The sequence below is a fragment of the Ochotona curzoniae genome, unplaced genomic scaffold (genome assembly GCF_017591425.1).
Source record: "Ochotona curzoniae isolate NIBS_2020 unplaced genomic scaffold, NIBS_Ocur_1.0 scaffold_3208, whole genome shotgun sequence".
Lineage (NCBI taxonomy): Eukaryota > Metazoa > Chordata > Mammalia > Lagomorpha > Ochotonidae > Ochotona > Ochotona curzoniae.
Window position 1 is genome coordinate 8,250,262 of NW_024467106.1, and position 27,316 is coordinate 8,277,577.

General features: G+C 44.1%; 1 protein-coding gene across 3 annotated transcripts in view; it reads left to right on the forward strand.

Annotated features, from left to right (window-relative positions):
* DENND1A (DENN domain containing 1A) overlaps window positions 1-27,316 on the forward strand; it is a 486,903-nt gene that overhangs the window by 26,020 nt on the left and 433,567 nt on the right. For 2 of the 3 annotated variants that reach the window (XM_040963819.1, XM_040963821.1), the window contains exon 2: window positions 21,245-21,315. In XM_040963819.1, the coding sequence (XP_040819753.1) occupies window positions 21,245-21,315 (71 nt within the window). Of the gene's footprint in view, window positions 1-20,459; window positions 21,316-27,316 lie in introns of those variants that run through there. The other variant, XM_040963820.1, reaches the window with a different exon arrangement.

Consider the following 27,316-nt stretch of genomic DNA (forward strand, 5'->3'; position numbering starts at 1 on the left):
ATGCTGCTTTCCCAGGCCAACAGCAAGGAGCTGGATAGGAAGTGGAGCAGCTGGGACACAAATCAGCCCCCGAATGGGATACCAGTGCCTCAGCTGGAAGAATAGCCTGCCAGCCTGCCCTGACTTCTAAAAATTATTTTAATATTCAATTTTAAGATTTATATTATGTATATTTATACAAAGTATATTTTATAATATTTAATAGTCAATATTTTAATAAGTAAAAATGATTGTTTGCGAGGCAGAGAGACAGAGGGTTGTCACTCCTTTGATTTACTCCCTAGATTCTACATCAGTCAGGCTGGATTGAGGGTAGGGCCAGGGTCTGGGAATGCAACTTAGGACTTGCATGGAGGTGGCAGGAATCTAATTCCTGAGCCATCACAGGTGCCTCTCAGCTAGACTCCTGAGCCTGTGCCAGCAATCCTGAGCTCAGGCATCTTCATGTGGTCCATGGGCATCTTAACTGTTAGGCTAGATGCCTGCTCCCTTAACTTTTAATTCCATTTTCTACACAGCTTTCATCCCCTTCTTCCCCCAACACAAATAGCTTGTGAGTGATTGAGCCCTTATGAGACGCTCAGGTTGACTGTGATGGGGAGTGGTGCTGTGTGTGTCGGTAGGGGCTGTGGGCAGATAAGACTGAAGGAGCCAGAGGCTGAATTGCAGGTGGTCTTTCATGTCATAGTAATGACCACATTTTCGCTCCTGAATGCGTTTGGGAGCCTTGGAGATCTACATTGTGCTTCTCACTTATGTTATAAACAGCAGGTGGCATGCTGAGCTCTAGCAGAACAGTGGAAAGTAAGGACGGAAGACTTCTGGGTAGTCCCAGCTGCCTAACTTCCTAAGTGACTGATTTTGGGCAGCCCCATTAGCATAACTGCACCTTAGTTACTTCAGTGGGACAGTGTGTAGTTAGCATCCCATTTTACAGATTTGCTTTGCTTGCATGTAGGGCTATCAAAGTTTTTGTCAGTGGATGTCTTATTCAAAATTCTGATGTCTAAATCCATAAAAGTGGATCTGCCTGGTAAGTCATCTCCCTTTTTGTTCTCCACCCTTGCTGGGGCATCTGAGGCATCTCTGCCTAGCATCACTGCCCTAGAGGGAGTGCCTAAATGCCTTTGACTTAGTCGTTAATTGAGGTTCAGGTGAAAAAATTCTGACCAGTTTGGAGCTTGGGAAATGAACATTGAATTGTTGCTCTAAATCAACAGAAGTCATGAACTTTCATAGTACTTCCTAGAATATGACTTAGTTTCTTGCAAGGCAGTGGAGGGGAAGGTTTGGAAGAATATAACCATAGGGTCAGAGCCAGGGTCTAGGAATGCAGCCTAGGGACCTGCATGTGGGTGTCAGGAACCCAATTATTTGAGCCATCTGAGATACCCTGACACATCTGACATGCTGTAGGGGGTCAGAACTGGAGAAGTGTATATATATGCACACATATTTGTATATATTTATATGTATATATGCATATATAAAAATATATATAGGTATATACATGTGAAGATTTATTTATTTGAAAGCATAGTTAGGGAGAGACAGGGATAGGTCTTTTATCTGCTAGTTCACTCTTGAACAGCCCTAGCAGCTGGGGCTAGGCCAGGCTGAAACCAGAAACATCTTAGAGAAAAAAGAACTAGAGAAAGGTGTGCTGTCAGCTTACTTGCAGCAGTGCTGTGGTGGTGACCACTGTTAGTCATGGTTAGTTCACTGTGGTGGTGGGAGGCTGTTTGACCTATTAAGAGAAACTAGTTGATCTTATCAGTAACAGTGTAAGGACATGTAACCTTATAATCCCCGTGGCCACCTTGTAGCATTAGAGCGTCCAGGGCCCATTTTAAGGAGTTGACCCTCAGGCTTTAGGGATATGAATGCAACCCGAATCTCATGAAAACAAATTCTGCTTTCTGCTCCATGTTCCATAATTCTGCTCAAGAACCCCATTACACCCAGAGAGCTTTTTCTTAGCACTTTTTAGAGGTATGAAAATTGAGTCCTAGAGGGACTCCTTAAAGGCCCACTCCAGCCGGTCAGCACTGGAGCCTGTTTCACCTCCTCCCTGCCGCAGCTCACTGTTGCCCACCCTGGCTTGCTCAGAGCTGCACATTCAGTTGAGTGTCTGAACCAGGGAAGGCAGTGTTGGTCATTGCAGGACCCATGCTCCTTCAGCCCCACCTCTTGCTGGTTTACAGTGTATGTTCTTGCCTTTAATGTGGACTCTGCCCTGAAGGGTTTCTGGGTGAGTCTGTGGATTGTTTTTTGTTCTCTCGTTGTGGCTGCAGCTTTCTGAAAGCCCCCAAGGTCTGTGCTTGGATTGATTAGCTGTTCCCAGATAAATAAATGCTTTTTCTCTCCATGACGGGTTTTAATAGCTGTGGTCAAATAACATCTCTCAGTAAATCTAATGTAGGTAAACTGCGTGTAAAGATGTTCTGAATTAAATATGAGCATTTAAAATGTTTACCTGGGTGAGTAAGCAGACCAACAGGGGCCAAACATCTGATGAAAAATTAAAGGTGGCATTTCCCTGCTTGTTAATAATGTTTATTTTGAGGAGAGGGCAGACTCTTGATTGGCATCCCTGGCTGGCCCCAGAGAGCCTGGGCCTGAATGCTTGGTGGCTAAGGTTCGAGGTCAGTACCTGGCTGGCCCCATAGCCTCTGTTCCCTTGAGGCCTGTCGGTGGACGTGCGGCTCTTGGGTTGACTTTTCTTCCATTCCCAGTGAGTTCTTCCTACTGGCACACAGCTCCACATCGTTCCCCTGTCAGTGTTAAGTGCTGTTACTTAGTGCGGCTGGGTAGGCACCTGCATCACCTGGAGAACTTGACAGTTGCTTTCTGGATCCCCTTGTAGACCCCCAGGTCAGAATCTTTGGAACTCAGGCATTTGTGTTTGACGTTCATTTTGGTGAAACCTTTCACAGATCCGAGCAAATAACTGCTCCAGCTTTGACTCAGTTCTGGATTGCCTCAGCTTGGCTCCTGGTCACTTTTGGTTTTAAAGGGTAGTAGGATTTTTGTATTTTTTTCTCTTAGCGGTGGATGAATTTATTATAATTTTCTAGTAATGTTTCCACAATTTTTGGATTCCTTGAGTTGATGCTATTGAATGACGCTGGATGTTTTCCCCTAAGTCATAGGGAAAAAAAATTAACAGATGATAGAATATCTCAAATTTGATTTTTTAATATCTGAAATTTGAACAAGAATTTTGAATTTTGATCTGTTCAAATCTATCAGTTTTTCACATTATGATTTGTTGCTTTTTTTCTTAAAGTTATTTATTTTTAGTGGAAAGGCAGATTTACAGAGAGGTAAGACAGAGAAAAAGATCTCCCATATGCTGGTTCATTCCCCAAATGGCCACAGTGGTTGAAACTTGGCTTCTTCCAGGTCTCCCATGTGGGTGCAAGGTCCCAAGGCTTTGGGCTGTCCTCTGCTGCTTTGCCAGGCCACAGCAGGGAACTGAATGGGAAGTGGAGAAGCTGGGAAGTGAACCAGTGCCTGTATGGAATGCTGCGTTTGCAGACTGAGGATTAGCCGATTAAGCCATTGCACCAGTCTTGACTTGCTGCTTTTGAAATCTCATATATATCCTTACCACTTGAGACTTGTAGTTGAGTCTTTTGGACATGACTGGGGAAGGGCTGCAAGTAGAGGTTCCTATGAAATTAAGTGGAAGTGGAATCCTTATTGATGGACAAATGAGAATTAAATAGCAAGAATTTTAACTCCAAAGTCTTTTCCATGTAGATGATCATGTTCTTCTCTGTAAATATAGAAAATACTCCTCCACCTGAATACCCCTCCCCGCACCTTTTTTTTTCTTTAAGAAACATAAACATAGTGTGCATATTAAAAATTTTTTTGAGAGGTAGAAAAGCTGTGACTTAGGGCAGGATGATGGGGGACAGGGATATGTCCTGTTCACTAGTTCACTCCATGAATGCCTACACCAACCAGGGTTTTCCAGGGCCGGACAAAGCCAAAACAAGGAGTTGAGAACTCAATCCAGGCATCCCACGTGTATGGTAGGCATGTAAGTGCTTGAGCCGTCATGTGCTGCTCCCCTCGGAGCACGTTGGCAGGAGGCTGGATCAAAAGTGGCATAGCCAGGTGATGTACGAGGCACTGTGACGTGGAATGTGAACCTCCTGTGCGGTGACTCACCCTCTCGCCTCCTCTTCTGTACATAATGCCTTTTATTCTTGCCCTGTTGCCAAGGCTAGGCGCTCTGGCGCAGTGCAGGAGTATGATAAGCTTCACTTTGCTCTCAAAAATGGAAGGTATTTTCTGTTTTACAATTAGGGATAATAACTGGTATTGTGCTTTATTTTGTAGACATACTTTTGTCAGGTCAAGGAAGACCCTCTCTGTTCTTAATTTTTTTGAGTTTTTAGTCCTAAATAAAGATTGAATTTTGTCTTTTGTGTACCTATTGTTATAATTTTGACGTTTCTTCTTTACCTTGTTTGAATGATAGATAGTGTTAGTTGGTTTTCAAATACTAAGCCAGTCTTGTATCTCTAGAATAAACTCCACATAGACATGGGTAAGTATGATTGATTTTTATTTGTTGTTATTTGGTTAAGGACTTTTATCTGTATTTGTGAGTGATACTGGTCTTCAGTCTATCTTTGCACTCTTGGTTTTGATATCAGGGTACAACTGGTAATATACAATGAGTTAGGATATTTTCTCTCATGTTCTTTTTTGGGAGACAGTGTGTACAGTTGGTGTCACTTCTTCCTAAGGTGTTTAGTAGAATTCTCCAATAAAGCCATCTGCATCCATTGAGATGTTCATTGGACATTTCTTAATTTTGTCTATGCAGTTACCACATCTGATGCATTATTTTCTTTTTTACCTGAGGACTTTTAACATTTCTTGTAGTGTAGATCTGTTGGAGATGTGTGGTTTTAGCATCTGTAATATTTGAAAAAAATTTTTATTTTGCCTTTATTTTGGAAATTTTCTCTGAAAATAGAATTCCAGGTTGTCAGCCTTTTCTCTGAGTAGCTACAAGATTTTCCTCTGCTTTTCTCTCGTCTTATTTCTAACAAGAAGTTTGCTGTCACTCTGAGCTTTGTTCCTCTGGCTCTGTGAGTGTGTATGTGATTTGGATGACTTTCAAGTTACTTTATCATTAGTTTTGAGCAGTTTATGATATGTCTTATTTTTCTTTATGTCTCTCACGCTTGGGTTTGTTGAGCTTTTAGACATGGGCCTTCATAGTTTTAATCATATTTATAATTTTTTTGGTACTTCCTTCAGTTATTTTTTTTTTTGTCCTATACTTTATTACATGAATATTCCCATTACAGATACGGTAGGCTGCTTGAAGTTGTCTCGCAGGCCAGTGATGCTATCTACATTGGAGCCTTTTTACTCTTTGTTCATTTTGTTTCATCTTCATGTTAACCAATCTTCTGCAGTGCTTAATCTGATCTTTTTTTGGGTAAGATTTATTTATTTCTTATTGGAAAGTCAGATTTACAGAGAGAAGGAGAGATAGAAAGACCTATTTGCTGGTTCACTCCCCAAGTGGCCCCAACAGCAGGAGCTTGGCCGCTCCAAAGGCAGGAGTCAGGAGCCTCTTTCAGGTCTCCCACTCAGGTGCAGGGTCCCAAGGCTTTGGGCCATCCTCTACTGCTTTCCCAGGCCATACGTAGGGAACTGGATGTGAAGTAGAGTGGCTGGGACATGCATCCTGGCACATGCAAGGCGAGGAATCTAGCCACTAGACTGAATTTAACCACTAGGCAGTGCGGATCTATTTAATCTGATGTTAATCCTATTTAGTACAATTTTCATTTCATCTATTGTAGTTTTTAATCTGAAGAAATTAAATTTGAGTCATTTAAACATTTTCCACATCTCTTAACTTATTAACCCAAGGAATAGTCACGGTTACCATTTCAATGTCCAATTTTAACATTATTCACCTGTGCAGGGGCGGCTGCTGTTGATTGGCTTTTCTCCTCATAATGGGTTGTATTTGCTTGATTTTTTGCATGCTTGCTACGTTTTAACTGTACCAGATATTGTGAATTTTACCTTCCGTGCCAGGTATTTTCATAATATAAGCATTCTTGGGGGTTTACTCAGGGCAAGTGCCTGAGGCAACCTTAGGCTCACCTCATTTGTTTTCAAACATTGTTCTGCCTTGTTGCCTAATGTCTTAAAAATCATGTTGCATAAGTTACTTAGAAGAATTTGATCTTTCCAAGTTTTATTCTTGAAACTTGCTAAGTAGAGGGGGAGTGGTGTTTGGTCTGACGCTAATAGTTTCTCATGACTAACGTCATACAGTGCTGTCCACTTTGTCCAGGGTGCCGTGGGCCTGGCTGGTGGAAACCAGGTGTCACTTCTAGCCCTGTGTACCAGGCGCTGCTGTGCTTTTCTAAGATTGATTTATTTTTATTGGAAAGGCGGATATACAGAGAGGAGAGACAGAGAAGAAGATCTGTCCAGGGGCCATTGGGATTAGAACCGGTGCCCATATGGGATCCTGGTGCGTTGAAGGCGAGGACCTTAACCGCTACACTATCGTGCAGGGCCCACTGCTGTGCTTTTCATCTTCCCTGGTGGCTCTTCAGCCTGAAGTGACTTCTCCATATGTGTGCTAGTCAATGCTGGTTTGTATGCTTGGGAAGACTATTGTATGGTTTTGGGGTTTACCCCGGTGTGCAGCAGCTGTCTCTGAACTCCGTGCTGTGAACTCTAACTGGCTTGGTTTCCCTGGAATTGTAGTTCTCTCTTCACCACTTGAGATGTCCCCTGGGCTGTACTTGGATTCCCCATTCCTTGGACCATAGTGCAGAAATTTGGTTTTCCTAGTTTTTTTTTTTAAGTTGCTTTTTTCCCACCTTTAAGATTTGTTTGTTTATGTCAAAGAGTTACAGGGAGAGAAGGAGAAACAAAGAGATCTTTCATCTTTTGCTTCACTTGCCAAATGGCCACAATAGCCATGACTGGGCCAGGCCAAAGCCCAAAGCCTGGAGCTTTATCCAGGTCCTCCCATGAGTTCAGGTTCAAGCTCTTGGAGCCATCTTGTGCTGCTTTCCCGGCACATTAGCAGAGAAGTAGGTTGAAAATAGAGTGCTTTGATTTAAACTGGCTCCCATATGGCCCCTAGATGGTCTGGAGTTGGTCTGTTTATATACAGGGCTTGGCTTATTTCCTGTCCTATGCTTTGTTGTGTTATCTCTGTTGTCTTAAAAAAAAAAGTTTTGGTTGTTTCAGGTAGAAGGGTAACTATGGCCTTTATTGCTGGTTCATGGCTGGAAGGGAATTTTTCCAGTAAACTTTTGTTGCTTGCTATTGCTTGTTTGAAGGTACTTTAAAAAGTTGATAGAAAAATGGAATTGAAGTTAGTGCAAAATTTTTTTTAAAAGATTTATTTTATTTGAAAGGCAGAGTTAGAGAGGAGAGACTGAGGTCTTCCATCAGCTGCTTCACTCCCTAAATGGCCGAAATCTCTGCAGCCAAGCCAATCCAAAGCCAGGAGACAGGAGTGTCATTGTCGTCATCTTTGTGGCTGCAGCGGCCCAAGGACTTGAGACATTCCTCTGCTGCTTTGCGAAAGGCCAGAAGCAGTGAGCTGGATTGAAGGTGGAACAGCAGCCGATATGGGATACCGGTGCCACAGGTGGAGGCTTAGCCTCCTATGCCGTGGCACCAGCTTCTTATGGAAAAAAATGTTTAGAGTCTGTGTATGGGTTTTGCATAATATGTACTTTCTGTGAGCTTTTTGAATAGCCCTCATATGCATATGCTTAAATTCAAGATGTTTTGCACCAAAACCCCTTGTCTTTTAATTACATTTCCCACAAACCTTTTGAAGTGCCTTCACATAAGATGGTGTCTGATTTAGTACCCTTTTTTATCTTTTGTTGAAGTTTATCTTTGAGGTTCTTCCAGAGAGTATGGTTTCCAGGTTGTCTGCCATTTGGGAATTGTGTGTCACTGTGGTTCTTGAAGGCCACTGATCAAAATCACTGGAGAAAACAGATTCATGATCAATAGATCATGGGAATTACTTCGACAAACACGAGTTCATAGGTCTTTCTCTCACCGAGTCAGTCTGCGTGGGAGAAGCAGTGAAATTCCTGAGCAGTGGCCTGGTGTAGCTATGGAAGCTCAGTGGTCCAGGTTGAGAAGTCACCAAGGCCTGAATCCAGCAGTGCCAGGGAAGGGGCGCTTGGCTCTCAGAGAAGACTCAAGACTGAGGAGGATGGAGGAGCCCACTTTCCTGGCAGGGTTGGGGCTGGGGAACACAGATCTACCCTGCATCTCCTGGAGCTCTAGGAACTTGGGGCTCAGCAATTTGGGTGACCCAAAGGATGGCTCATAGAGTGCTCAGAACCTTGAGTTCAGCATTTTAAAGGTTCTTTTAGTTGCCCTCAGGACGAACACATCAGCCAGATGCTGTGGTTTTTGAATTAGGGTATTAAGGAAAATAACCAAGCAAATGATTTCATTTAAAGAATTTGTAGAGTGGTGGATGCATGGGTGTATAGAATCACCAAACTCATGGAACAACTTAGAGTTGTAGTGTGTTTATTTGTGTATACATACAGTTGTATGAACTCAGATGGTATATGGTGGGTGGAAGGTAGATTTAAAAAAGCATGGATTCTGGAACCACACTGCCTGGGTTCTCTCCCAGCTCTGCCTACAAGCTGTGTGACTTTGGACAAACTACTCAGCTTCCTTGTTAAGAAGCTTACAGTGCTTGGGAGCAGGAGTGTTTTGAGAGTTTGGAGTTTTTTGGGTTTTGGAATGTTCGCTTAGACTACACTGGTTGAGCATCCCTCATCTCAAATGCCCCCAAATCCAAGATTTTTTTGAGTATGTCGGGGTTCTCAAAAAACTTTGTTTCTGAGCATTTCAGATTTGCAGATCAGGAGCTCTCAAATATGTTGCAATATTCTCATCTGGAAAAGGAAGTGCTGGCAGTGGCTCTTTCACCCAGTCGCTGGGAAGACTCAATGAGATGATGTCTGCAAAATGCAGCTAAGTGCTTAGCAGTTATGCAGAGAATCCACTCCTGTTCCAGTGGGAGGGGGAAGGGTAGGAATCTTCCGCTGATCTGCTTGGGTGAGGATTGTGCAAGAAAGACCAGAGAAGCAAAGTCCTCAGTGAAGTGAGGGGGAGGGGGTCTGTTGCCCATTTCCCGAAATAGCTCCAGGAACCTCCTGAGAAGTGTGTCTGCACGTCCCCCCGCCCTCCAGTATAAGGGCACTGCTGGGGAAGGCAGGGAAGGTAGTGAGCTCCTTGAACCCCCTCCCGTAGCAAGCCTTGCTGCTTTAAGCAGCTGTCAGTAATTTTTGGCTAGGCAGTGTGGCGTGGCCAAAAAGGCATGGGTTTCAGAACCTGAAAACCAAGATTCAGCCCGAGTCCTTCCACTTCCTGTCACCTTTCCACTGGTAAACAGGTGAGTAACTACACACTGTGGGTGAGGTTTCCACTGTCAGCTCCAGATACGCGTGTGAGAAGGCAAAGTTCACTGTGGAGTGTTAATCACACAGGTGCTCACCTTGCTGACTGACGAGCAAGTGCTGCACGGTCAGAGACTTTCTCATACATTGCATTTGTTCTTTGATAGAGAAGAGACTTTTGAGGATTTGGTAAAACATAGATTTTAAAGAAAGATTTATTTTTTATTGAAAAGGCAGATTTTTATGCAGAAGATAGAGACAAGGTGTCCCATCCTTTGGTTTACTCCCCAGATGGCCACAAAGGCCAGAGCTGAGTTGATCTGAAGCTGGGAACTAGGAGCTTCTTCTCGGTCTCCCACATGTGTGCAGGGTTCCAAGCACTTGGGCTGTCCTCCCCTGCTTTTCCAGGCCAATGTGAAGGTGAAGTGGCTTCTTCTAATCCCGTGGCAAGCAAGGGGATGTACCTGGGATTTGAACTCCTGCCTTCAGATGTTTAACCTGGGTTCTTTCTGAAGAATCACATGCTACTCCTGGGAGGGAGGCATGGTAAAAGGTAGGACAGAGAAGTTAGCATTAATGAATGGTTTTTATTTATTTATTTTTAAAGATTTATTTATTAATGCAAAGTCAGATATATAGAGAGAAGAGACAGAGAGGAAGATCTGTTGATTCACTCTGCAAGCAGCCACAATGGCCAGAGCTGAGCCGATCCGAAGCCAGGAGCCAAGATTTTCCTCCAGGTTTCCCATGCGGGTGCAGGGTCCCAAGGCCTTGAGCCATCCTTGACTGCCTTCCCAGGCCACAAGCAGGGAGCTGAATGGGAAGTGGAGTGGCCGGAATTAGAACTGGCGCCCACATGGGATCCTGGTGCATGCAAGGCAAGGACTTTAGCCATTAGGCTACCATGCTGGGCCCAATTTTAATTTTTTTAAGCAGCCGGAAATTTGCAAAATAAGTTGGCAGCATGGAATAAGAAACTTTAACAAATGCTTATTTACTTATTTATTTGAAAAGCAGAAAGAGAACAGGAGTTTACTCTAGATGCCCACCACAGCTAGGGAGGACTGGGCCAGTCTGAAGCCGGGAGCCAGGAATTCGTTCTGGGACTCCTTTCTGCTGGCCGGGACCCTTTTCTGCTGGCCGGGACCCAAGTGTTTGAGTCATTGCTGCTTCCCAGGATGTGCAAGCTGATGAGAAGTGGAGAAGCCAGTGTCCATGCTGTGGCCTGGTGAGCCAGTCCTCTACCTACAGTGATGCTGGCTTGAGTTCTGGCTGCTCCACTTCCCAACCCAGTTCTCTGCTAATGGCCTGGGAGGGCAGTGGAGGATGCCACAAGTCCTTGGACCCCTGTACCCATGTGGGAGACCCAGAAGAAGCTCCTGGTTTGGACTGGCTCAGCTGTGGCCGTTGCGCTCACTTGGGGAGTGAACCAGTGGATGGAAGATCTGTCTCTCTCTCTCTCTCTCTGTCACTCTGACTTTCAAGTTAAATAAATACATTTCTAAAAAACAGCAGCAGCTGAGGATGCAGGGCTGGAATCTGCTCTAACAGGGACAAGAGTGTCCCCAAGCAACAGCTTCCTCTGGTACATCACAACACCCACCTGCAGTTTACTTTTTTTTTTTTTTTTTTTTTTTTTATTGGAAAGGAGGATATACAGAGAGGAGGAGAGACAGAGAGGAAGATCTTCTGTCCGATGGTTCACTCCCCAAGTGGCCACAATGGCTGGAGCTGAGCCAATCCGAAGCCAGGAGCTTCTTCCAGGTCTCCCACACGGTGCAGGGTCCCTAAGCTTTGGACTGTCCTCGACTGCTTTCCCAGGCCACAAGCAGGGAGCTGGATGGGCAGGGGAGCTGCCAGGATTAGAACTGGCGCCCATATGGGATTCTGACGCGTTCAAGGCAAGGACTTTAACCGCTATGCTATCGCACCGGGCCTTACAGTTTACTTTTTTTTTTAAAAGATTTATTTTTATTATTTTTTTATTGGAAAGGCGGATATACAGAGAGGAGAGACAGAGAGGAAGATCTTCTGTCCGATGATTCACTCCCCAAGAGAGCGCAACGGCTGATGCTATGCCGATCTGAAGCCAGGAGCCTCTTCCGGGTCTCCCACGCGGGTGCAGGGTCCCAAAGCCTTGGGCTGTCCTCGACTGCTTTCCTGGGCCACAGGCGGGGAGCTGGAAGGGAAGCCGGGCCGCTGGGATAGAACCGGCGCCCATATGGGATCCCGGGCATGCAAGGCGAGGACCTTAACCACTTGCGCCACCGTGCCGGGCCCCAGTTTACTTTTAATCCTAAGTTTTATTGAAAAAAACAAAAGCAGCAATTCAGAGTGAGTGCTGATCTGACACCCTGAAGCCCTGAAGCATTCCTCCGGCAAGGAAAGGCATCCCCCTCTATGTGGGCTCTTCCAAAGGGTCACGGGAAATGCTTTTTGTAAAAAAAAAAAAAATTGTTTTCGGGTTTCAGTAATAAGCTTTTTAATTAATTAGTTAATTTATTGTGCCATGTTTCTGAAGTTCTCTTACATAAGCAACTCAGCCATCAGAATCAGGAAATGACCCTGCTGACTGTGCCCAGTCTTAGAACCCCATCAAATATGAATCATTGTCACAGTAACTTCCTTTGTAGTAAAAGAAGCCGATTGAAAGTCATATTTAGTTGTCATTCTCTTTTCTGTCTGTAGGAGAAACTCAGGTTGCCTTGATTTTTCTGGATTTGACACTTCTAAAGATTACAGGCTAGGTATTTTCTGGAAGGTTCCTCTGTTTGAGTTTGTCTGATGTTTCCTCAGGTTAGCAACTCTGACAGGAAGAACACACACAGGACCCTGTGGCTTTTCTCATTGTTTCCAGCAGCTTGTTCCATGAATGGTGGTGATTGACGTGGGAGGGTTAGAATCTGTTAGTATCAAGGTTCATTTTGAACATATCGCCTCCGATTTGGCCTCTGGAGGCCCTTTCAGATGGCTGTGTCCCTGTGACGGCTCCCCACCATTCTCGGGGTGCATCTTTGCTTTCTGGCCCATTGAGATGTTCCAGCCTCAGTGTGTGCTTTCTCTGCACTACCCCTGGAGTGAGCTGTTTTCTCCCAGGGTAAACTGTCTTTGGAAGTTAAGGTCTGGATACCAGGTGTGCTCATTGCTTTTGGGATGTTGCTTCCAGCTGCCTTAAGAGCTAAGATGTATGCACTTGTTGAAAGCCATATTACATTTATATTTTATTTACCAGTCTATATATTTGGAAAACCATCAGTTCACACTACTATCTTTAGTTCACATCTGACCCTGTAAAAGTTGTGTTAGTCTTGTGTTAACTTGGGCTGTGAGAAGCCAGGCTTGCTCCTGTGTTCCCACCTGCCTGTGGCCCAGTTCCCCTCCGCACTCTGCAGGTGGCTTTTCTGCTCTGCAGCTTGCTTTCTTGAGAGCACAGTGCCTGCCTGTGCTGGTGGTTCTCCGTACCTCCCAAATCCCATGCAGAGACAATCTGCTCTTCAGCTTGGCACCCTGTGCTGGGCACAGCAGGTCTGGCTGCCTTGTGTGTGAACACTTGTGTGAACCCGCTTGGACTGTGACTCCTCACACCTCGTTGTTCCCTGAGTGGCTGCCAGGCCACCCCCTCAGGGTGGCTGCCCTGCTGCCTCGTCCAGCCGCCGACCTCCTTTGTCAGGTTGCCTTCCTTGCTCCGGCTCCAGCTTCCCATACTGGGCCACCGCCGGCGTGGACCTCCACCTCGTTTTGCCGACCCAGCCTCGTCAGGACTCAGTTGTTCAGAAAGGGGAGAGGACAAATTAGGGAAGTTGAAGTGCTTACATTTTTAAAAGGAAAAAAAGTATTTATCAGTACTGAAATAGAATCATCCTTGTAAATACTGGTTGCTTCAAGTGCATGGGTAGTGTACTGCAGCTAACATAGGAGAGAATTTTTGCAAACCACGTGGCGTGGTGGGCGTTCGGACTCTCTGCCTAGCATGCAGCTAATCCTTTTTCTTGCACATTGTGACCTAGGGATCTTTCCAAAGAGATATCTGGATGTAAAACTTCGCATCTCTTTTCATAGCAATATTTGTGCATCTCTATTAATCTGATCCTGAGAACATTATTAGAAATGAAAAGTTAAGTGTAAAGTCTTGAAACAACTTGTTTGTATAATTACACAACTAAGTTAATCACTTTTAACAAGTCTCAACAATGCAGACATTCTCCTATGAAGGTGTTAACTTGTTATGGGTCAGAAAGCACCCTTTGATACAGTATTTCCAACCTGGAAAAAAAAAAACAGCTTTAATTTTAGAGTCCACTGAAACAAATGGAGACTTGTTGGAAATATTTAACACTACCCTTTTGCTTGTTCATCTAGCTTAAAGGAATCCCTGTTTATTAGGTGCTGTTTGCTAGTATGTTCTGAAGGGTATACAGTTTCTTTGGGAGGTGTTGTCAATTTTAAGACAGTTCAATTGGTTTCAATTTTTGAAACATTCTATGGTAACCCCCTCAGTATCTAAATTTGTAACCAAAGAAAACCTGTGCTGAAACGGGTTTGAAGTCTTGAAGGCTGTGAACTGAGGGGCCCTAGCAAAGGGCTTCTTTGGGGCCGCTGGCTCTAAATTACACTTAAAAGGACGAGGACCTAGCATGTACGCACGGCTCCCATATGTAGCACAGATCCATTCTGTGAGGCATTCGTGTTACATGTCCCCCCGATCTCATAATGTGTTGTAATTGGGGAAAAATGGATCCTAATTGAAAGCTGATGATCCAGCAGAGTGGTCAATAGCGTGATGCTTTGGCAGGGGAGGTGTAAAAACCCAAGCACGCAGCCTTGCTGTGGCCGAGTGCTGCCGGAGCTTTTGTTTCATGGCAGGAAGCTGAGGATTCTTCATCATTTAGGGAACATGGCTCTGAGCGTGGCCCTTCCAGCGAATCGCTGAGAGTGGGACAGAAATGGTTTTCTCTGAGCCTTCATTCCCCTAGACAGAAGAACTGAGCCGACCCCCACCCCTGCTTTCCAACACATTGCAGCTGTTTGTGGTTGTCATTTTTCTGTATGTAAGAGTGGAGGCTGTTGTCAGCAGGTGTGACTTATTGATACCTTTAACGCCAAAGGAAAGCATCTTTAAAGAGTAATAGTCGGTGTAAGCAGTGTGCATTCTGTAAATTACCTCTTGTCAGAGAAAGAGAAGCTGTGAGTGGGAACTGGGAGCTGCGTGTCAGATGCTGGTGGAAAACTTGTTCACCAAACCTTTGCTGGGCTAGGCCGTGGCTTGAGGGTTCTGAGAAGACAGTGCCCTCAAGACGCTGCCAGTCCAGTGGGGGAAGCAGGCGTTTAATCAGAAGTACATCTGTGGTCCTCAGCTTTGGCTGCACTTTGAAATCATATGTGAAATTTAAAAAAGATAGAGGAACATGGGGATTCTGATTTAACTGGAATGTTGCCTGAGCATCAGGATATTTCAAAGCTAAGCAGGTGACAGTAATTGCCCCAGGGTTGAAATTCGTGAGATTGGGGCACGTAGGATTCCCAGCTAGCATAGAGGAGGAGCACTTGAATTTGGCTAGGCTGGGTTGGGCATGGCATGGCATGGCACGACATGACATGGTATGTGGGTGTAGGAGAGGGCTTCTCAGTATTGATGAATGAAGGTGTCTGGTGAAAAGGCCTTGCAGAAGTACAGCTGAAGAGTGCAGGATAATGAAGTGGCCTGTGCCCTGTACGCTCTGCTGCCTCTTCACCATGACCAGTTTGTTCTCCACGTACTTGGTCTTCCAGTCTAGTCAGAGGGCACCAAAGAGAGCCCTCTTCCATCCACTGGGACATCCCCTGGCTGAAGCCAGGAGTTCCAGTTGGGAGCAGGAACCCAGGACTGAGCCCTTCCCTGCTGTCTCTCAGTGTGTGGCATCAGTAGGAAGTTGGATGCGAAGCAGAGGCAGGGTTGATTCTAGGCGCTGTGGTGTGGGATGCATGCCTTCCCAGTGGTGGCTTAACCCTTGGCACTCCAACACCCGCCCGTGGTGTGCTCATCTTGAAACTTAGGGTGCTGTGTTGAAGATTGAGCTATGCGGAGGGAAGGCTTAGGATCATGCTTGGCTCATAAATAGCAGTATGTGGTGGTAGCTGCATGGCAGTGATATTGTCAGAGAATTGGAGCGTGATTTGCTTATTGAACTACAAGTGGTTCTGTATGACTGCTCTTAGGGTGCAAGACTGCAGGAGGTGGGAGTGGGTGGTGAAAATAATATGCTTGGCAGGTAGGCAGGATTCCAGAACATAGAGTGTATAGGAGTGTAAGGCAATTAAGAATGGAGTCTCATGGCAGAACCAGGACATTTCCATGGTAATATGTTAAGATTATATCATGAAGGTTCTGGGAAAACTTGGGTCCATATTGGAAAATTGGCTCCAAAGATGGTATTCTCAGCATCATTACATGTACCAAATTAGCAGTAAGTGTTAATAGGACAGAAATAGGATTTTCAGTTCCTTTAGCCAAGTAGTTAAAAATATTGAGTATCTTGGAGTGTGGTGGAAGAATAGGCAATCACAAGGTGGTCTCAAGGAGCCTCTACAAATTGTTCCAGCCTTACCTGTTGTCAGGCTCAGTGAGAGCGGGAAGGGCTGTTAGACCATTTGCATTTAAAGGAGACACTTACTTTTTATTTTCTGATTTACAGAGAAATAGAAATGCTTCCATCTGCATTGGCTTCACTGGCCCCTAAAATAACTTCTGTATATTTGTTGGTGTGTTATGTAACTTGTCACAACATTAGTCACCGTTTCTTCCATAAGGCAACATGTAAACGATCATGGATCAGCATGACTATAGCTTACAATTATAGACCAATTTGTTCTTGGTGTTTTCATCAGCTTGTTGCTTTACTTGTTTTATTTTTTTTTTTTTCTGGGAGACTGTTATAATCTTTGGCTCTATGTGATAGAACTCTGCCAGCTATTGGAACTGAGTAATCTGAGATAGTTTTGTTATTTATTACTCATTAGACTGAAGTAGCTCTGGGTAGGGTAGAAGAGAAGTAGACTTTATCTTCTACAAATGCCTTTTTTTTCTTTGTAATGTATCTTATTGCAGAAGCATATTGAAATGACATATGTTTATGTTATAGGCACTAAATTATCTGGAAGAATTCCATTCACTAGAGTAGTGGTTTTTAATGTATGATTATCCGTCCAGCAGCATCAGTATCACTTGGGTACTTATTAGAAATGCTGGGCCCGGTGCAATAGCGTAGTGATTAAGGTCCTCGCCTTGAGGGCGCCCGGGATCCCATATGGGCGCCAGTTCTAATCCCGGCAGCTCTACTTCCCATCCAGCTCCCTGCTTGTGGCCTGGGAAAGCAGTCAAGGACAGCCCAAAACTTTGGCACCCTGCACCTGTGTGGGAGACCTGGAGGAGGCTCCTGGCTTCTGGTTCCTGGCTTTGGATTGGCTCAGCTCCAGCCATTGTGGCCGCTTGGGGAGTAAATCATCAGACGAAGGATCTTCCTCTCTGTCTCTCCTCCTCTCTGTATATCCTCCTCTCCAATAAAAATAAAATAAATCTTAAAAAAAAAGAAATGATGATTCTTGGGGTTGGTATGTAAGTATTTCATTTTTATTTTTTTTATAAAAGATTTATTTATTTTTATTGGAAAGATCAGACTTATAGAGAGGAGAGACAGAGGGAAAAACCTTCTATGTGCTGGATTGCTCCCCAAATGACCGTCACAGCCAGAGCTGAGTCAATCTGGTCAGGAACCAGGAGCTTCTTCCGGGTTTCCCACTGGGTGTAGGATTCCAAGGCTTTGTGCCATCCCCTATTGCTTTTCCAACCGTAAGCGGTAAGCAGGGAGCTGAATGGGAAGTGGAGCGGCCGGAACACAACTGGCACCATCTGGGATCCTGGCACTTGCAAGGCAAAGATGTTCCGTTAAGTTATTGCATCAGGCCCTGTTTCCTTTTTAACATGCACTTCCTTGAGCCTTTTCTTCTCTTTTCTTGAGGTTTATTTATTTAGAATGAATTCCCATTGACTGCTTCATTTCCCAAATGTTTATCACTTATCACAGCCAGGACCGGGTCAGACCTAAGTCAGGAGCTGAGGTTTCCTGTGAGGGTAACAGGAGCCACCATTGCCTGCTGGCTCCTACGGTGTGCATTCGTTTGGAATTTGAAATTGGAAATGGATCTGGGGCTCAAACACAGGCACTCTGCTGTTGGATGCTGGCATTGCAAGCTGCATCTTAACTGCTCAGATACATGCCTGCTCCTGAGCTTCGTGTTTGAGGATCTCAGAGCAGGCCGCTGCAGCTGGAGTTCAGTGGACAAAGGAGAGAGCTCTGAAGTGAAGTTGGATAGGTAGGCAAGGGCCAGACTGTGTAAGACTTCTTGGGTCCTGGAAGGACATTTGTTTTCTCTGATTTAAAAAAAAAATGTTTAGAGGTGGAGAGAGAGTTCCCATCTGCTGGCTGGTTCATCAAGTGGGGTAGCAGGGATCCATGTACTTGAATCATATTTGGCACCTCCTAGAGTCTGCACTGTGGGAAGTTGCAGTCAAGAACCAGAGCAGAGAATTGGACCCAGGCTCTCCAAGGTAGGGCTTAGGCTTCTCAATTACTGAACGAAGCACCTGTTCACCACTGTGTTCCCACCCCCACCCCCCAGACACCCAACTTTTATATGGTGATAAAATACATGTAACAGATAATCTTTGTAACTTCCTTTAAGTGCATGGTGCTGTGATATTAAGCTTTCACTGCATTTGAGAATAGGGTCAGGCATGGGCAAAGGAGCAGCTGGACAGGAAGGAGGGAGGAGAGGCAGTGGGAAACCCCTGAGAGGCCTGCCCTGGAGGGGAAGGGAAGAAAGTGTCCGGCAGGAGGATTGTCCCCGGGCACATCACAAGCTGCCGAGAGGCTAAGGTGAACACTGAGGTGGCACATTTTGGCACATTTTTAGCAATGTGGAGGTCTGACGTGACTGGAAAGTTGCTTCTGTGACAGAGCATTCGGCGGCCTGAATAAAGTATAACAAAGCAAAGAGAAAGGAGAAGCAGAGACAGCACTGATGCTGTTAGGGCCTTCACTGAGCCGGGTCACAGGTCTGCAGAAAATGCCTATAGCTAGGTGAGTGTGCTGAGCCGCCAGCGTTTTAAAGTGTGCTATGTTAACATCTTCGTGGTCATGTTATTTTAATTTCTTTCTTTTCTTTGTTTTTTTAAACTTGATTGTCCGGGAGAGAGCTGTATGTTGGAGTTCTCTGACAAATACCAGTGATGTTCACAGTTGGGCCAGGGCAAAGCCTGGCGCCAAGAATGTACACAGGGGTCTCACGCAGGCGGCAGGGGTCTCAAGCATCAGCACAAGCTGCCTCCTAGAGTCTTAGTAGGAAGCTGGTGTCGCCAACCAGCAAGAACACCTAAGCACTCTGAACTGAAATACGGGAGCCTTAACTAGTGTTCTAACCCCCCACCCTTCACCCCCCACCGGGCCAAATGCCTTTCCCCATTGTTTCCATTCCTAGATGGAGCCACATCAATCTAAACGTGGAGATATGAATAAACAATGCGTGGCAGCTCCTCTGAGCCCCTGCGGAGTCCTGGGGTGACACAGCACATTTGGAGAACTGTTAACTTCATCCAGGGATGAAACTCTGAGATGAACTTCAGCCAATTGCAAAATGCACTTAAGAGAGAGATTTTTAGGTTTTGGTGGGAATCTTCTGATGTGCCTCTGATTATACTACCTATTACTCATGAAAGATGACCCTAGAACATTCCTTTCTTTCATCAAATGCTCTATCTTGAGATCTTTTTCATGAACCAAGTGTTTCCATCTGGTATTCTCTTGAATGTTTGGTGCCAAAAGCTGTGTAGGTCATTTAGTGCCTACTTGCAGGGGGGGAAAAAAGAGCATAGCAATTTTAAGGCCTTCTTGAAACTTTACTTTTTTTTTCTTTTTTTAAAGACTCTGATTTAGTGTCTGATTTTTTGTAATTACTATGTTTGACAAAGTCTGTTTAAATGCCTGGACTTTTAGAGCAGCTGACTTTTTTCTTTTTTTTCCCCCATATAGGCCCTTATTTAAAGCAAAAGCCCACGCTTCTCTTCTGTGACAAAACAAAGACTCCTCACGGGAGAAATAAATGGATCCCTGGCTCACAACACACATATTGTTCTGCTTCTAAGCAGAAGGAGCAGGGAGTGTTACCCACTGAATTTTACTGAATTTAAGATGATACTGCTTGAGAAGATGTACCATTATTATGTAGTGCCAAACAAGACAAAAAGTGCCAGCCTCTAGGATTATAAAAATGCTACAGGTTGTAAGAGAGGTGACTGTGAGGGGGTGAGGAGAGTTTCGTCTTAGAATCTGTGAGCCAGGAGGCGGGAGCCGTGTCCTGGCGTCGTCTCCAGCTTGCTGTGGGACCACGAGCAGTCCCTGAGATGCTGCTGTGGTTGCGAGTCACGCCTGTCACACCTGTTTCACAGGATTTTGACATGAGAGATGAGAGAAAAGGAAGAGTTGATTTGAAACTTGGAGGTTGGCACAGTGGCTTAACAGGCTAATCTTCTCACTCTAGTGCTGGCATCTCATATAGGCACTGGTTTTAGTCTGGTCTGATTGGCTCCCTGCTTAAGCAGCGGAGGATGCCTCAGATGCTTGGGTCCCTGCACCCATGTGGGAGAGCCAGAAGAACTTTGGCTTGGGATTGGATCAACCTTGGCCATTGTAGCTATTTGGGGAGTGAACCAGCAGATAGAAGATCTCTTTCCTTTCTCTGTCTTTCCTTTACTCTCTGTAAATCTACCTCTAAAATGAAAATGAATAAATTTAAAAAAGCGAGGAGCAGGGCACTCTGCTGGGGTCTCTTGCTCGTGTGGCAGGGATTCATGTACTGGGGCTGCCATCTGTGGCTTTCCAGGCATGTCAGCAGGAAGCTGGCTCTGCAGTTCAGAGCAGCTGAGACTCCCACGGTACTCCTAGGTGGTCTGCCGATGTCCCAAGGGGTAGCTTGACTCACTGCACTGTCATTCCTGTCCCCATCAATGAATTTTCATCCAAGCCGGAAATCATATTTATATTGTGGTTTTGAAATCAAAGAGAAAATAACAAATAATATAAGTAAAACACCTAGAGTTAATGCCCGTGAAACCTTCTGTTAGTGCTGTAATCTTTGTAAAAATCACGATAGTTATGACATAAAAGAGTAAAAATGAGCAGCACTAAACATTCCTGTCCCTGCCTTTGCCTTGCAGGAGTAGTGTCTTGCATTCAGATTAGCACACTGTCTTGACAATAGTCTGTTCAGATAAGATACTGCTTCCCTTCTTTTTGTCTTTAACACTTAAAGATGAGTAAGTTGATTTTGTCATCTGAGTGTTTTTATCCTGGAATGTGGGGGAAATGACTACTTTGTGCTGGTGTGACTTTGGTCTCCTCTCCCCATGGCTTTGCAGATCGAACGGTGGGCGTGGGGAGTACGATGTCTGTAGAATCGCTGTTATGGCTAGCCGGTTATGTGCCAGGCATTGTGCCTGGACGTTTTCAATGCATTTTTTTTTTTTTTTGAAGTTTTACTGTAGGCCTTCCAGTTAGGTGTGTTTGTTTTGTAGATTAGGAAGGTGTGGTTAGAGAAGTTGAGGAGCTTGCCCACAGTGGTTCCGTGGCCATCCAGTTGTGGAGTTGATGAAGACACACCCACCCCTCACTCCCTATGAAAGTCCACATGTTCTGGGTTACACTGCCTCAATTCTTGTTAGCAATCATGATCTGTTTTTTTTTTTTTTTTTTTTGTAGGCAAAACCCAGAGACCACGTTTGAAGTATATGTCGAAGTGGCCTATCCCGGGACGGGTGGCGCTCTTTCAGGTACTTGCGTGTTCTATTATAATGTGAAATATTTGTTTATTGTCTGGGACAGCCATGCAAATATGTGAATCAGGGTAATAAACTGTTACTACTTCTTGATTACATTTAAATGCCTTTACCTTTTACACCTGCCTACATCATCCTAGAAAGAATGGAGACTTAGCAATATGGTGAATAGTTGGGTTGGCCGTCACCACCATGCGGGCATGATTCATTGCAATCATTTGGTCTTGGAATTGATGTTTCACAGCGCTCTGGGAATCAGCTGGTGTGCAGTGTTGTCAGATTGCTAATGAGGAAGAACTTTGATGTTTAGAAGTGAGTTACAGTGTACAGACTAGCAAAAAGGGAATAGTGACCCTGAGCTGGAGGATATTTGAAATTGACTTAGTAAATTCTATGTTTACTGGCTAAAGAAGTTGGAAATTAGTTAAAGTAAGTACTTTCTATTGCTGTAGGCTTTTGGATATGTATTCCTGGACAACAGAGTCTTAGTTGAGATTGGGACATCCTGTGTAAGCTGGGTAAATATCACTTCCTGACCTAAATTCCTTCTGATTCTTGAGAAGACTAATCTTATGGTCTAGTGTTCTTTTTTGTTGTTGCCTGAGAAAGTGATGCTCTTCGCCACAGGATGTGTTAGGGACTGTTGATCAACATATCAGTACTCTGCCTGAATAATTTGGTGATAAGGGAGAGTGAAATCATTTGCATAGGAAACCTGGAGTAATCAAGATTCCAATAGTAGTTATGCCTTTAAGTGTCTACAACTTTGGGTTTATTTTCCATTTTGTAATTTTATTTGGATTGAAGTAATTATAAATATAATATCTATATATGTGGATACATATGTATATATATGCCCATTTTGCTTATTGTGTGCATATATATATATTTATATATATATGCCTGTGTATTGCTTATTTGAAAAGCAGTGTGACAAAGAGTAAGAAACAGCAAAAGAGATTTTCCTTTTGCTGGTTCACTTGCCAGATGTCTGCAGTGGCTGGGGCTGGGCCAGGCTGAAGCTGTGAATTCTTGATTCTGTCTGAGCCTCCTTTATGGGTGGCAGGGCCTGAGCACTTGGGCCATGTTTTATTGCTCTCCCAGACACATTAGTAGGGAGCTGGATATGGAATGCTGTGTCATGAGTGGCGTCTTAACTGCTTCTCAGCACCAACCTACCTGTCTTTTACTGTGTACCTGTAGCGTTATCCTACATACTTCATATCTATCTTGTCAGTCTTTATTGTATAATCCATTATGCTTATAAGAAAACAGAATCACAGATAGGAGAAATAAGTTGCCAAAATCGTATAGCTACTGTGCAGGGGTAGCTAGCATTTTCATTTTAAGTCTTCTTTGGTCTTCTGAGAAGCTTCATGAGGGCACTGACTCTGTTGCATACCTCTTTCCATGTCATTTTGCAGGGCTGAACACAATGTCACCTATATATTTTTTTTAAATGAATGCTCAGTAACTAATGTAACTATTCTTTACTTCCTAGATTATATAATGAAGGCTGTTAAACATAGTACAGATTGAAGTTTGCCTAGAAATAGTTAGCAGTCTTGCCAAGTCATACCTCTCACCGGGATAGTTATGTAGTAGTTAATTCTGTGTTTTCTTGACTAATGAGATTGATGTTTTTTGTTTTTGTTTTGTATATATATGAAAGGCAGAAAGATTGGGAGAGATCTTCTGGTCACTCCTGAAATGGCCACAATGGCTGGAGCTGGACCAGTCTGAAACCAGGATTCAGGAACCTTTTCTGGGTATCCTACTTGGGTGCAGGTGTCTGAGAACTTGTGCATTTTCCACTGCTTTCCCAGGTTCATTAGCAGAGCTGGATTGGAAAAGGGCAGCTGGGACTTGAACTGGTGGCCACATGGGCAGCAGCTTTTCCTGGTACGCCACAGTGCCAGTCCTAATCACTTTTTCGTATGCTTACTGACCTCTTGAGTATCTACTTTCATAAAGTGCATGTCCAAGTGTCTTATTCATTTTAAAATTGAGTTTTCTACTTTTTTCTCTTGGTTCATAAATTCTTTATTACTCTCTGGTTATGTGTGGCAAGTATCTTCTCTTTTGTTGGTTTTTCATTTTATGATATCTTTGATCAAACCTTTTGTTTTTACTGTAGTATGACCTACTAATATTTTCCTGAAGATGTAAAGAATTTTTCCAATGTTTTCTTTTAAGAGACCTATTGATGCACCTTTGACATGTAATTCTTTATTGAATACTTTAGTTTTCTGTGATTCATATTCATAAAAATTAAACTTTAAATTTGATTCCTCATTTGTGATTTTTTTTTTAAATTAGGAAGCTAAATAAAACTGGATCATTAAAGTGTGTAACATCTTTCTCTTAAAGCGTATTATATAAAGTGATTAAGTACTTCAGCTCATACCTAAGAAGGTACCTATGGCAGAAGGGGGCCAGTTTGGAGGGAAGATCCTCTGCTGATTGCATTTGCTGTCTGTGCCAGTGGAGACATGCAACATCAGCCTTCCCTCCCCAGTTCTGAGCACTGAAGCGCCTCTCATTGAGTCCAAGGAAGACACTCGGGACCTTCCAGTTGTACTTAGAGCTCCAGCACTGAGCGGAACACTTCCCAGGTTAAACAGGCAATGCCTGGTTATTCAAACCCAGCTCCACTTGCTTCCTTTGGAACTGGTCGGATTGCCTACTTGCTGTTACCACTATCAAGACTGGATCTTAGATTGCTTCTGTCTGCTTTTACAGTCTTCTTAATTGCTTTTGTTAAAGTCTGTCCTGCTTGCCTCCTCATGATATTATTTGAGGCATTGTTTTTAAAATTTCAGATGATGGCAAGCCACTACTTTTTGCTTAGTCCTTGCTCCTCGGATTTAGAGCTCTTTTCTGAGCCACATTGTCTCGTCAACTTAGATAGAAACGTTCCCTCTTTCATACAGTGCTAGTGCCTTGGCATAATCGTCTCTTTGAAGTTAGCTGCCTCCACCCAGAGGGGTTAATTCCCTGCTGTGAGAAGGTGGGTTAGAAGGCACTAAAACTGCTTTGCAGGTCTTTAATTGGAGGATTTAGTATACATTTTGTTCTATAAATTTCTGTGGGAGTTTCATTCTTAAAATATTTCTTGTATTGTGGTATGTTCTCCTTGTAAATTGAAGATGTATACTAAAATTCTTCTCAAGTTATTGAATACATATGGACAGACTATCCTGGTATAAATGTGTATTTGTGTGTTTCTATTCATTTAAAACTTACTAGGTTGTTTTCTGATGAATTCTGGAGTATGTGTGAGATTCAAAAAGTTTAAAAAATTATAAAGAGAAAAATCACTCAGTAGTAACTACTATGAATGTTTTGATACATTTATTTTCTTTGTGTGTGTATGTGTAAATAAAGTACCTAATTTTTCCCCAAACTCTTTTGTCCCCCAAACTCTTACCATATGTGTGTGTTCTCTTTTCTTCTCTTGCTTGATCATTAAGCTTTCCATAAAATGATTAATATTGGTTTGTAAAAGTCCTTTCAGTTGCTGTGAATTATTTTATCAAGTTTATTTGCCATGTTTACTTGTAATTGGATCTGCAAATTGTTCCCTGGGCTCTTCAGTGAGTGATGCCAACAGACATCTTGTCTGTCACCAAGGCGCTTGTTTTTGATGCTCTCAAAAGAAACTGGACTGTTCTGAGTAGATCTTTGATCCATTTTGTCTTTAAGATTTTTATGCTTTCTCTCTTATTGGTCACCTTCTGTTGTGCGCACTTTAATTTGTGTATTTGTTCAGGAACTCACGTTTTCCGTAAGGATCCCAGGAAAGCACTGCTGGCGAGGGTGAATTCAGCCTGTGTCTACGAGGTCTCGGAAGAGGGTGCTCTTGCAAGAGAGATCTGTCTGCGAGGTCCCGTGAGCCAATGGAACTGGCCAAGCAGAAACTGTGGAATGCGTTTCCAGCTCCAATGTCTCATTACAGCTGGCATCCCAGGGTCCACTGCTGGCATTCCTCTTGGGTAGATGCTTAGCCCTGGGAGAGTGGCAGCACTGGGCTCCATGGGACCTGTCAGCCTGCCAGCCCCTGCTGCCTGCTCCCCTTGCAGCATTTTAGATGTAGCAGTCCAATGGACACTTTCCCAAAAGGAGGAGATGGTCAACTTGAAAGAGTTTTGTGGGAACTCTGAGAAAGGAACACATGAGGCATGGTATGTTGGTAGCTGTTTTTCAGCTACTCTGATGTGGATCTACAACCTGAAAACAAAAACAAAAAAACAGTTTTTAAATCTCTCCTAAATAACTCCGTGTATGTGTTTCTGTATTAGCAGCATCATGAAGAAAACTGTGTCTTAAAGGTTTGTTGTTCTGGACTTTGGCTTTCATTTTATGGGACTATAAAGGGGCCTGGGAGCTGTGCCTGAATCTGTGGTCAAAGTCGATGGCCAGCATTATTCAGCATTTAAAAACATGATTTTTGAGGTGGTATGATGGTGCGGTGGGTTAAGCTGTTACCTGTAGATGCTGACATCCCACGTGATAGCTGCCTCCAGCCCTGGCTGTTCCACTTCCAGTCCCTTCTAATGCTCCTGGGAAGACAGTGGCACACGACCCCAGTGCACGGGCCCACGTGTGATGGTTGTGGCCTCAGTGTAGGGAGAGGATCAGTGCAGGGAAGATTTATGCTTCTATCTCTCCCTGTCCCTCTATTGTTTTGCCTTCCAAATAGGAAATCTTCAATAAAAATAGTAAGGACATAAAAGGACTCAAGGAAAGGTAGTTTATTTAGGACAATTTCTCCAGTTGCTATGATTTAGCTGCCATCCCAAGTACACTATGAGGAAGCTAGATCAGAAACCCAGTAGGTGGGACTGGAACCTGGGCTATGATTTGAGATGCCAGCATTGCAGTGGCAGCCCAACTTACTGTGCCACAACACTCCGCTTTGTTTCCCCTGCCTCTCTCCTTCCTTTATTCCCTCCCTCTCTCTCTGTCTTGCTCTCATTCTTTTTATAAATTTATTTATTTGGGAGGGAGAGAGGAAGGGAGAAAGAAAATGAGAAAGAGAGAAAGAGATAGAGAAAATCTTCCCTCCATTGCTTTACTCCCCAAATGGCCACAGTGGCTGGGACTGGACCAAAAGCCCAGAGCTTCTTTCAGATTTCCCACATGGGTACAGGTTCCAAGGACTTTGTAGAACATGTGGGTGTCAGGACCCAAACCTTGGGCCATCTTTCACTACTTTTTCCATGCCATTAGCAAGGAGGTGAATCAGAAGAGAGACAGCTAGCCATAAATGGCACCCATAAGGGATGCTAGTATTGTAGATCATGGCTTTACCTGGTACGCCACAGTGCCAGCTCATGTTGAATATATTTTTAAGATTTATTTATTTTTGGAAAGGCAGATTTACAGAGTGAAGGAGAGACAGAGAAGGATTGTCTGTCTATTGGTTCACTCCCCAAGTGGCTGCAACAGCTGGAGCTGAGCTGATCCAAAGCCAGGACTTCTTCTGGGTTTCCTGAAGCTAGGGGCCAAGAGCCTCTTCCTGGTTTCCCATGCAGGTGCATGGTCCTGAGGCTTTGAGCTATCCTTGACTGCTTTCCCTGGGAGCTGGATGAAAAGTGGAGCAGCCAGGACACAAACTGACGCCCACAAGGGTTCCTGGTGCCTGCAAAATGAGCACTTTAGCCACTAGGCTATTGTGCTTGGCCCTCATGTTAAATAATTTTAGGAAAATTCCCTCTGAGGCTAGTGGATTTAAGTTGCCACCTGTGATGCCAGCATCACTTAGCTTTAGATCTAGCTCTCTGCTAATGTGCCAGTGCAAGCTGGCTATTGTGTTTAGGCCCTTTCACCCATTGAAGACCTGGGTGGAGGTTAGGGCTCCTTACTTCAACCTGCTTGATCCCAGTCCTTAGCCATTGCAGCCATTTGGAGAGTGAACCAGTGAATGGAAAATTTTGTTTCTTCCTCCTTGCCTTTTAAGAAAGTAATAGAATTTTTAAAAAGATTATTTTTA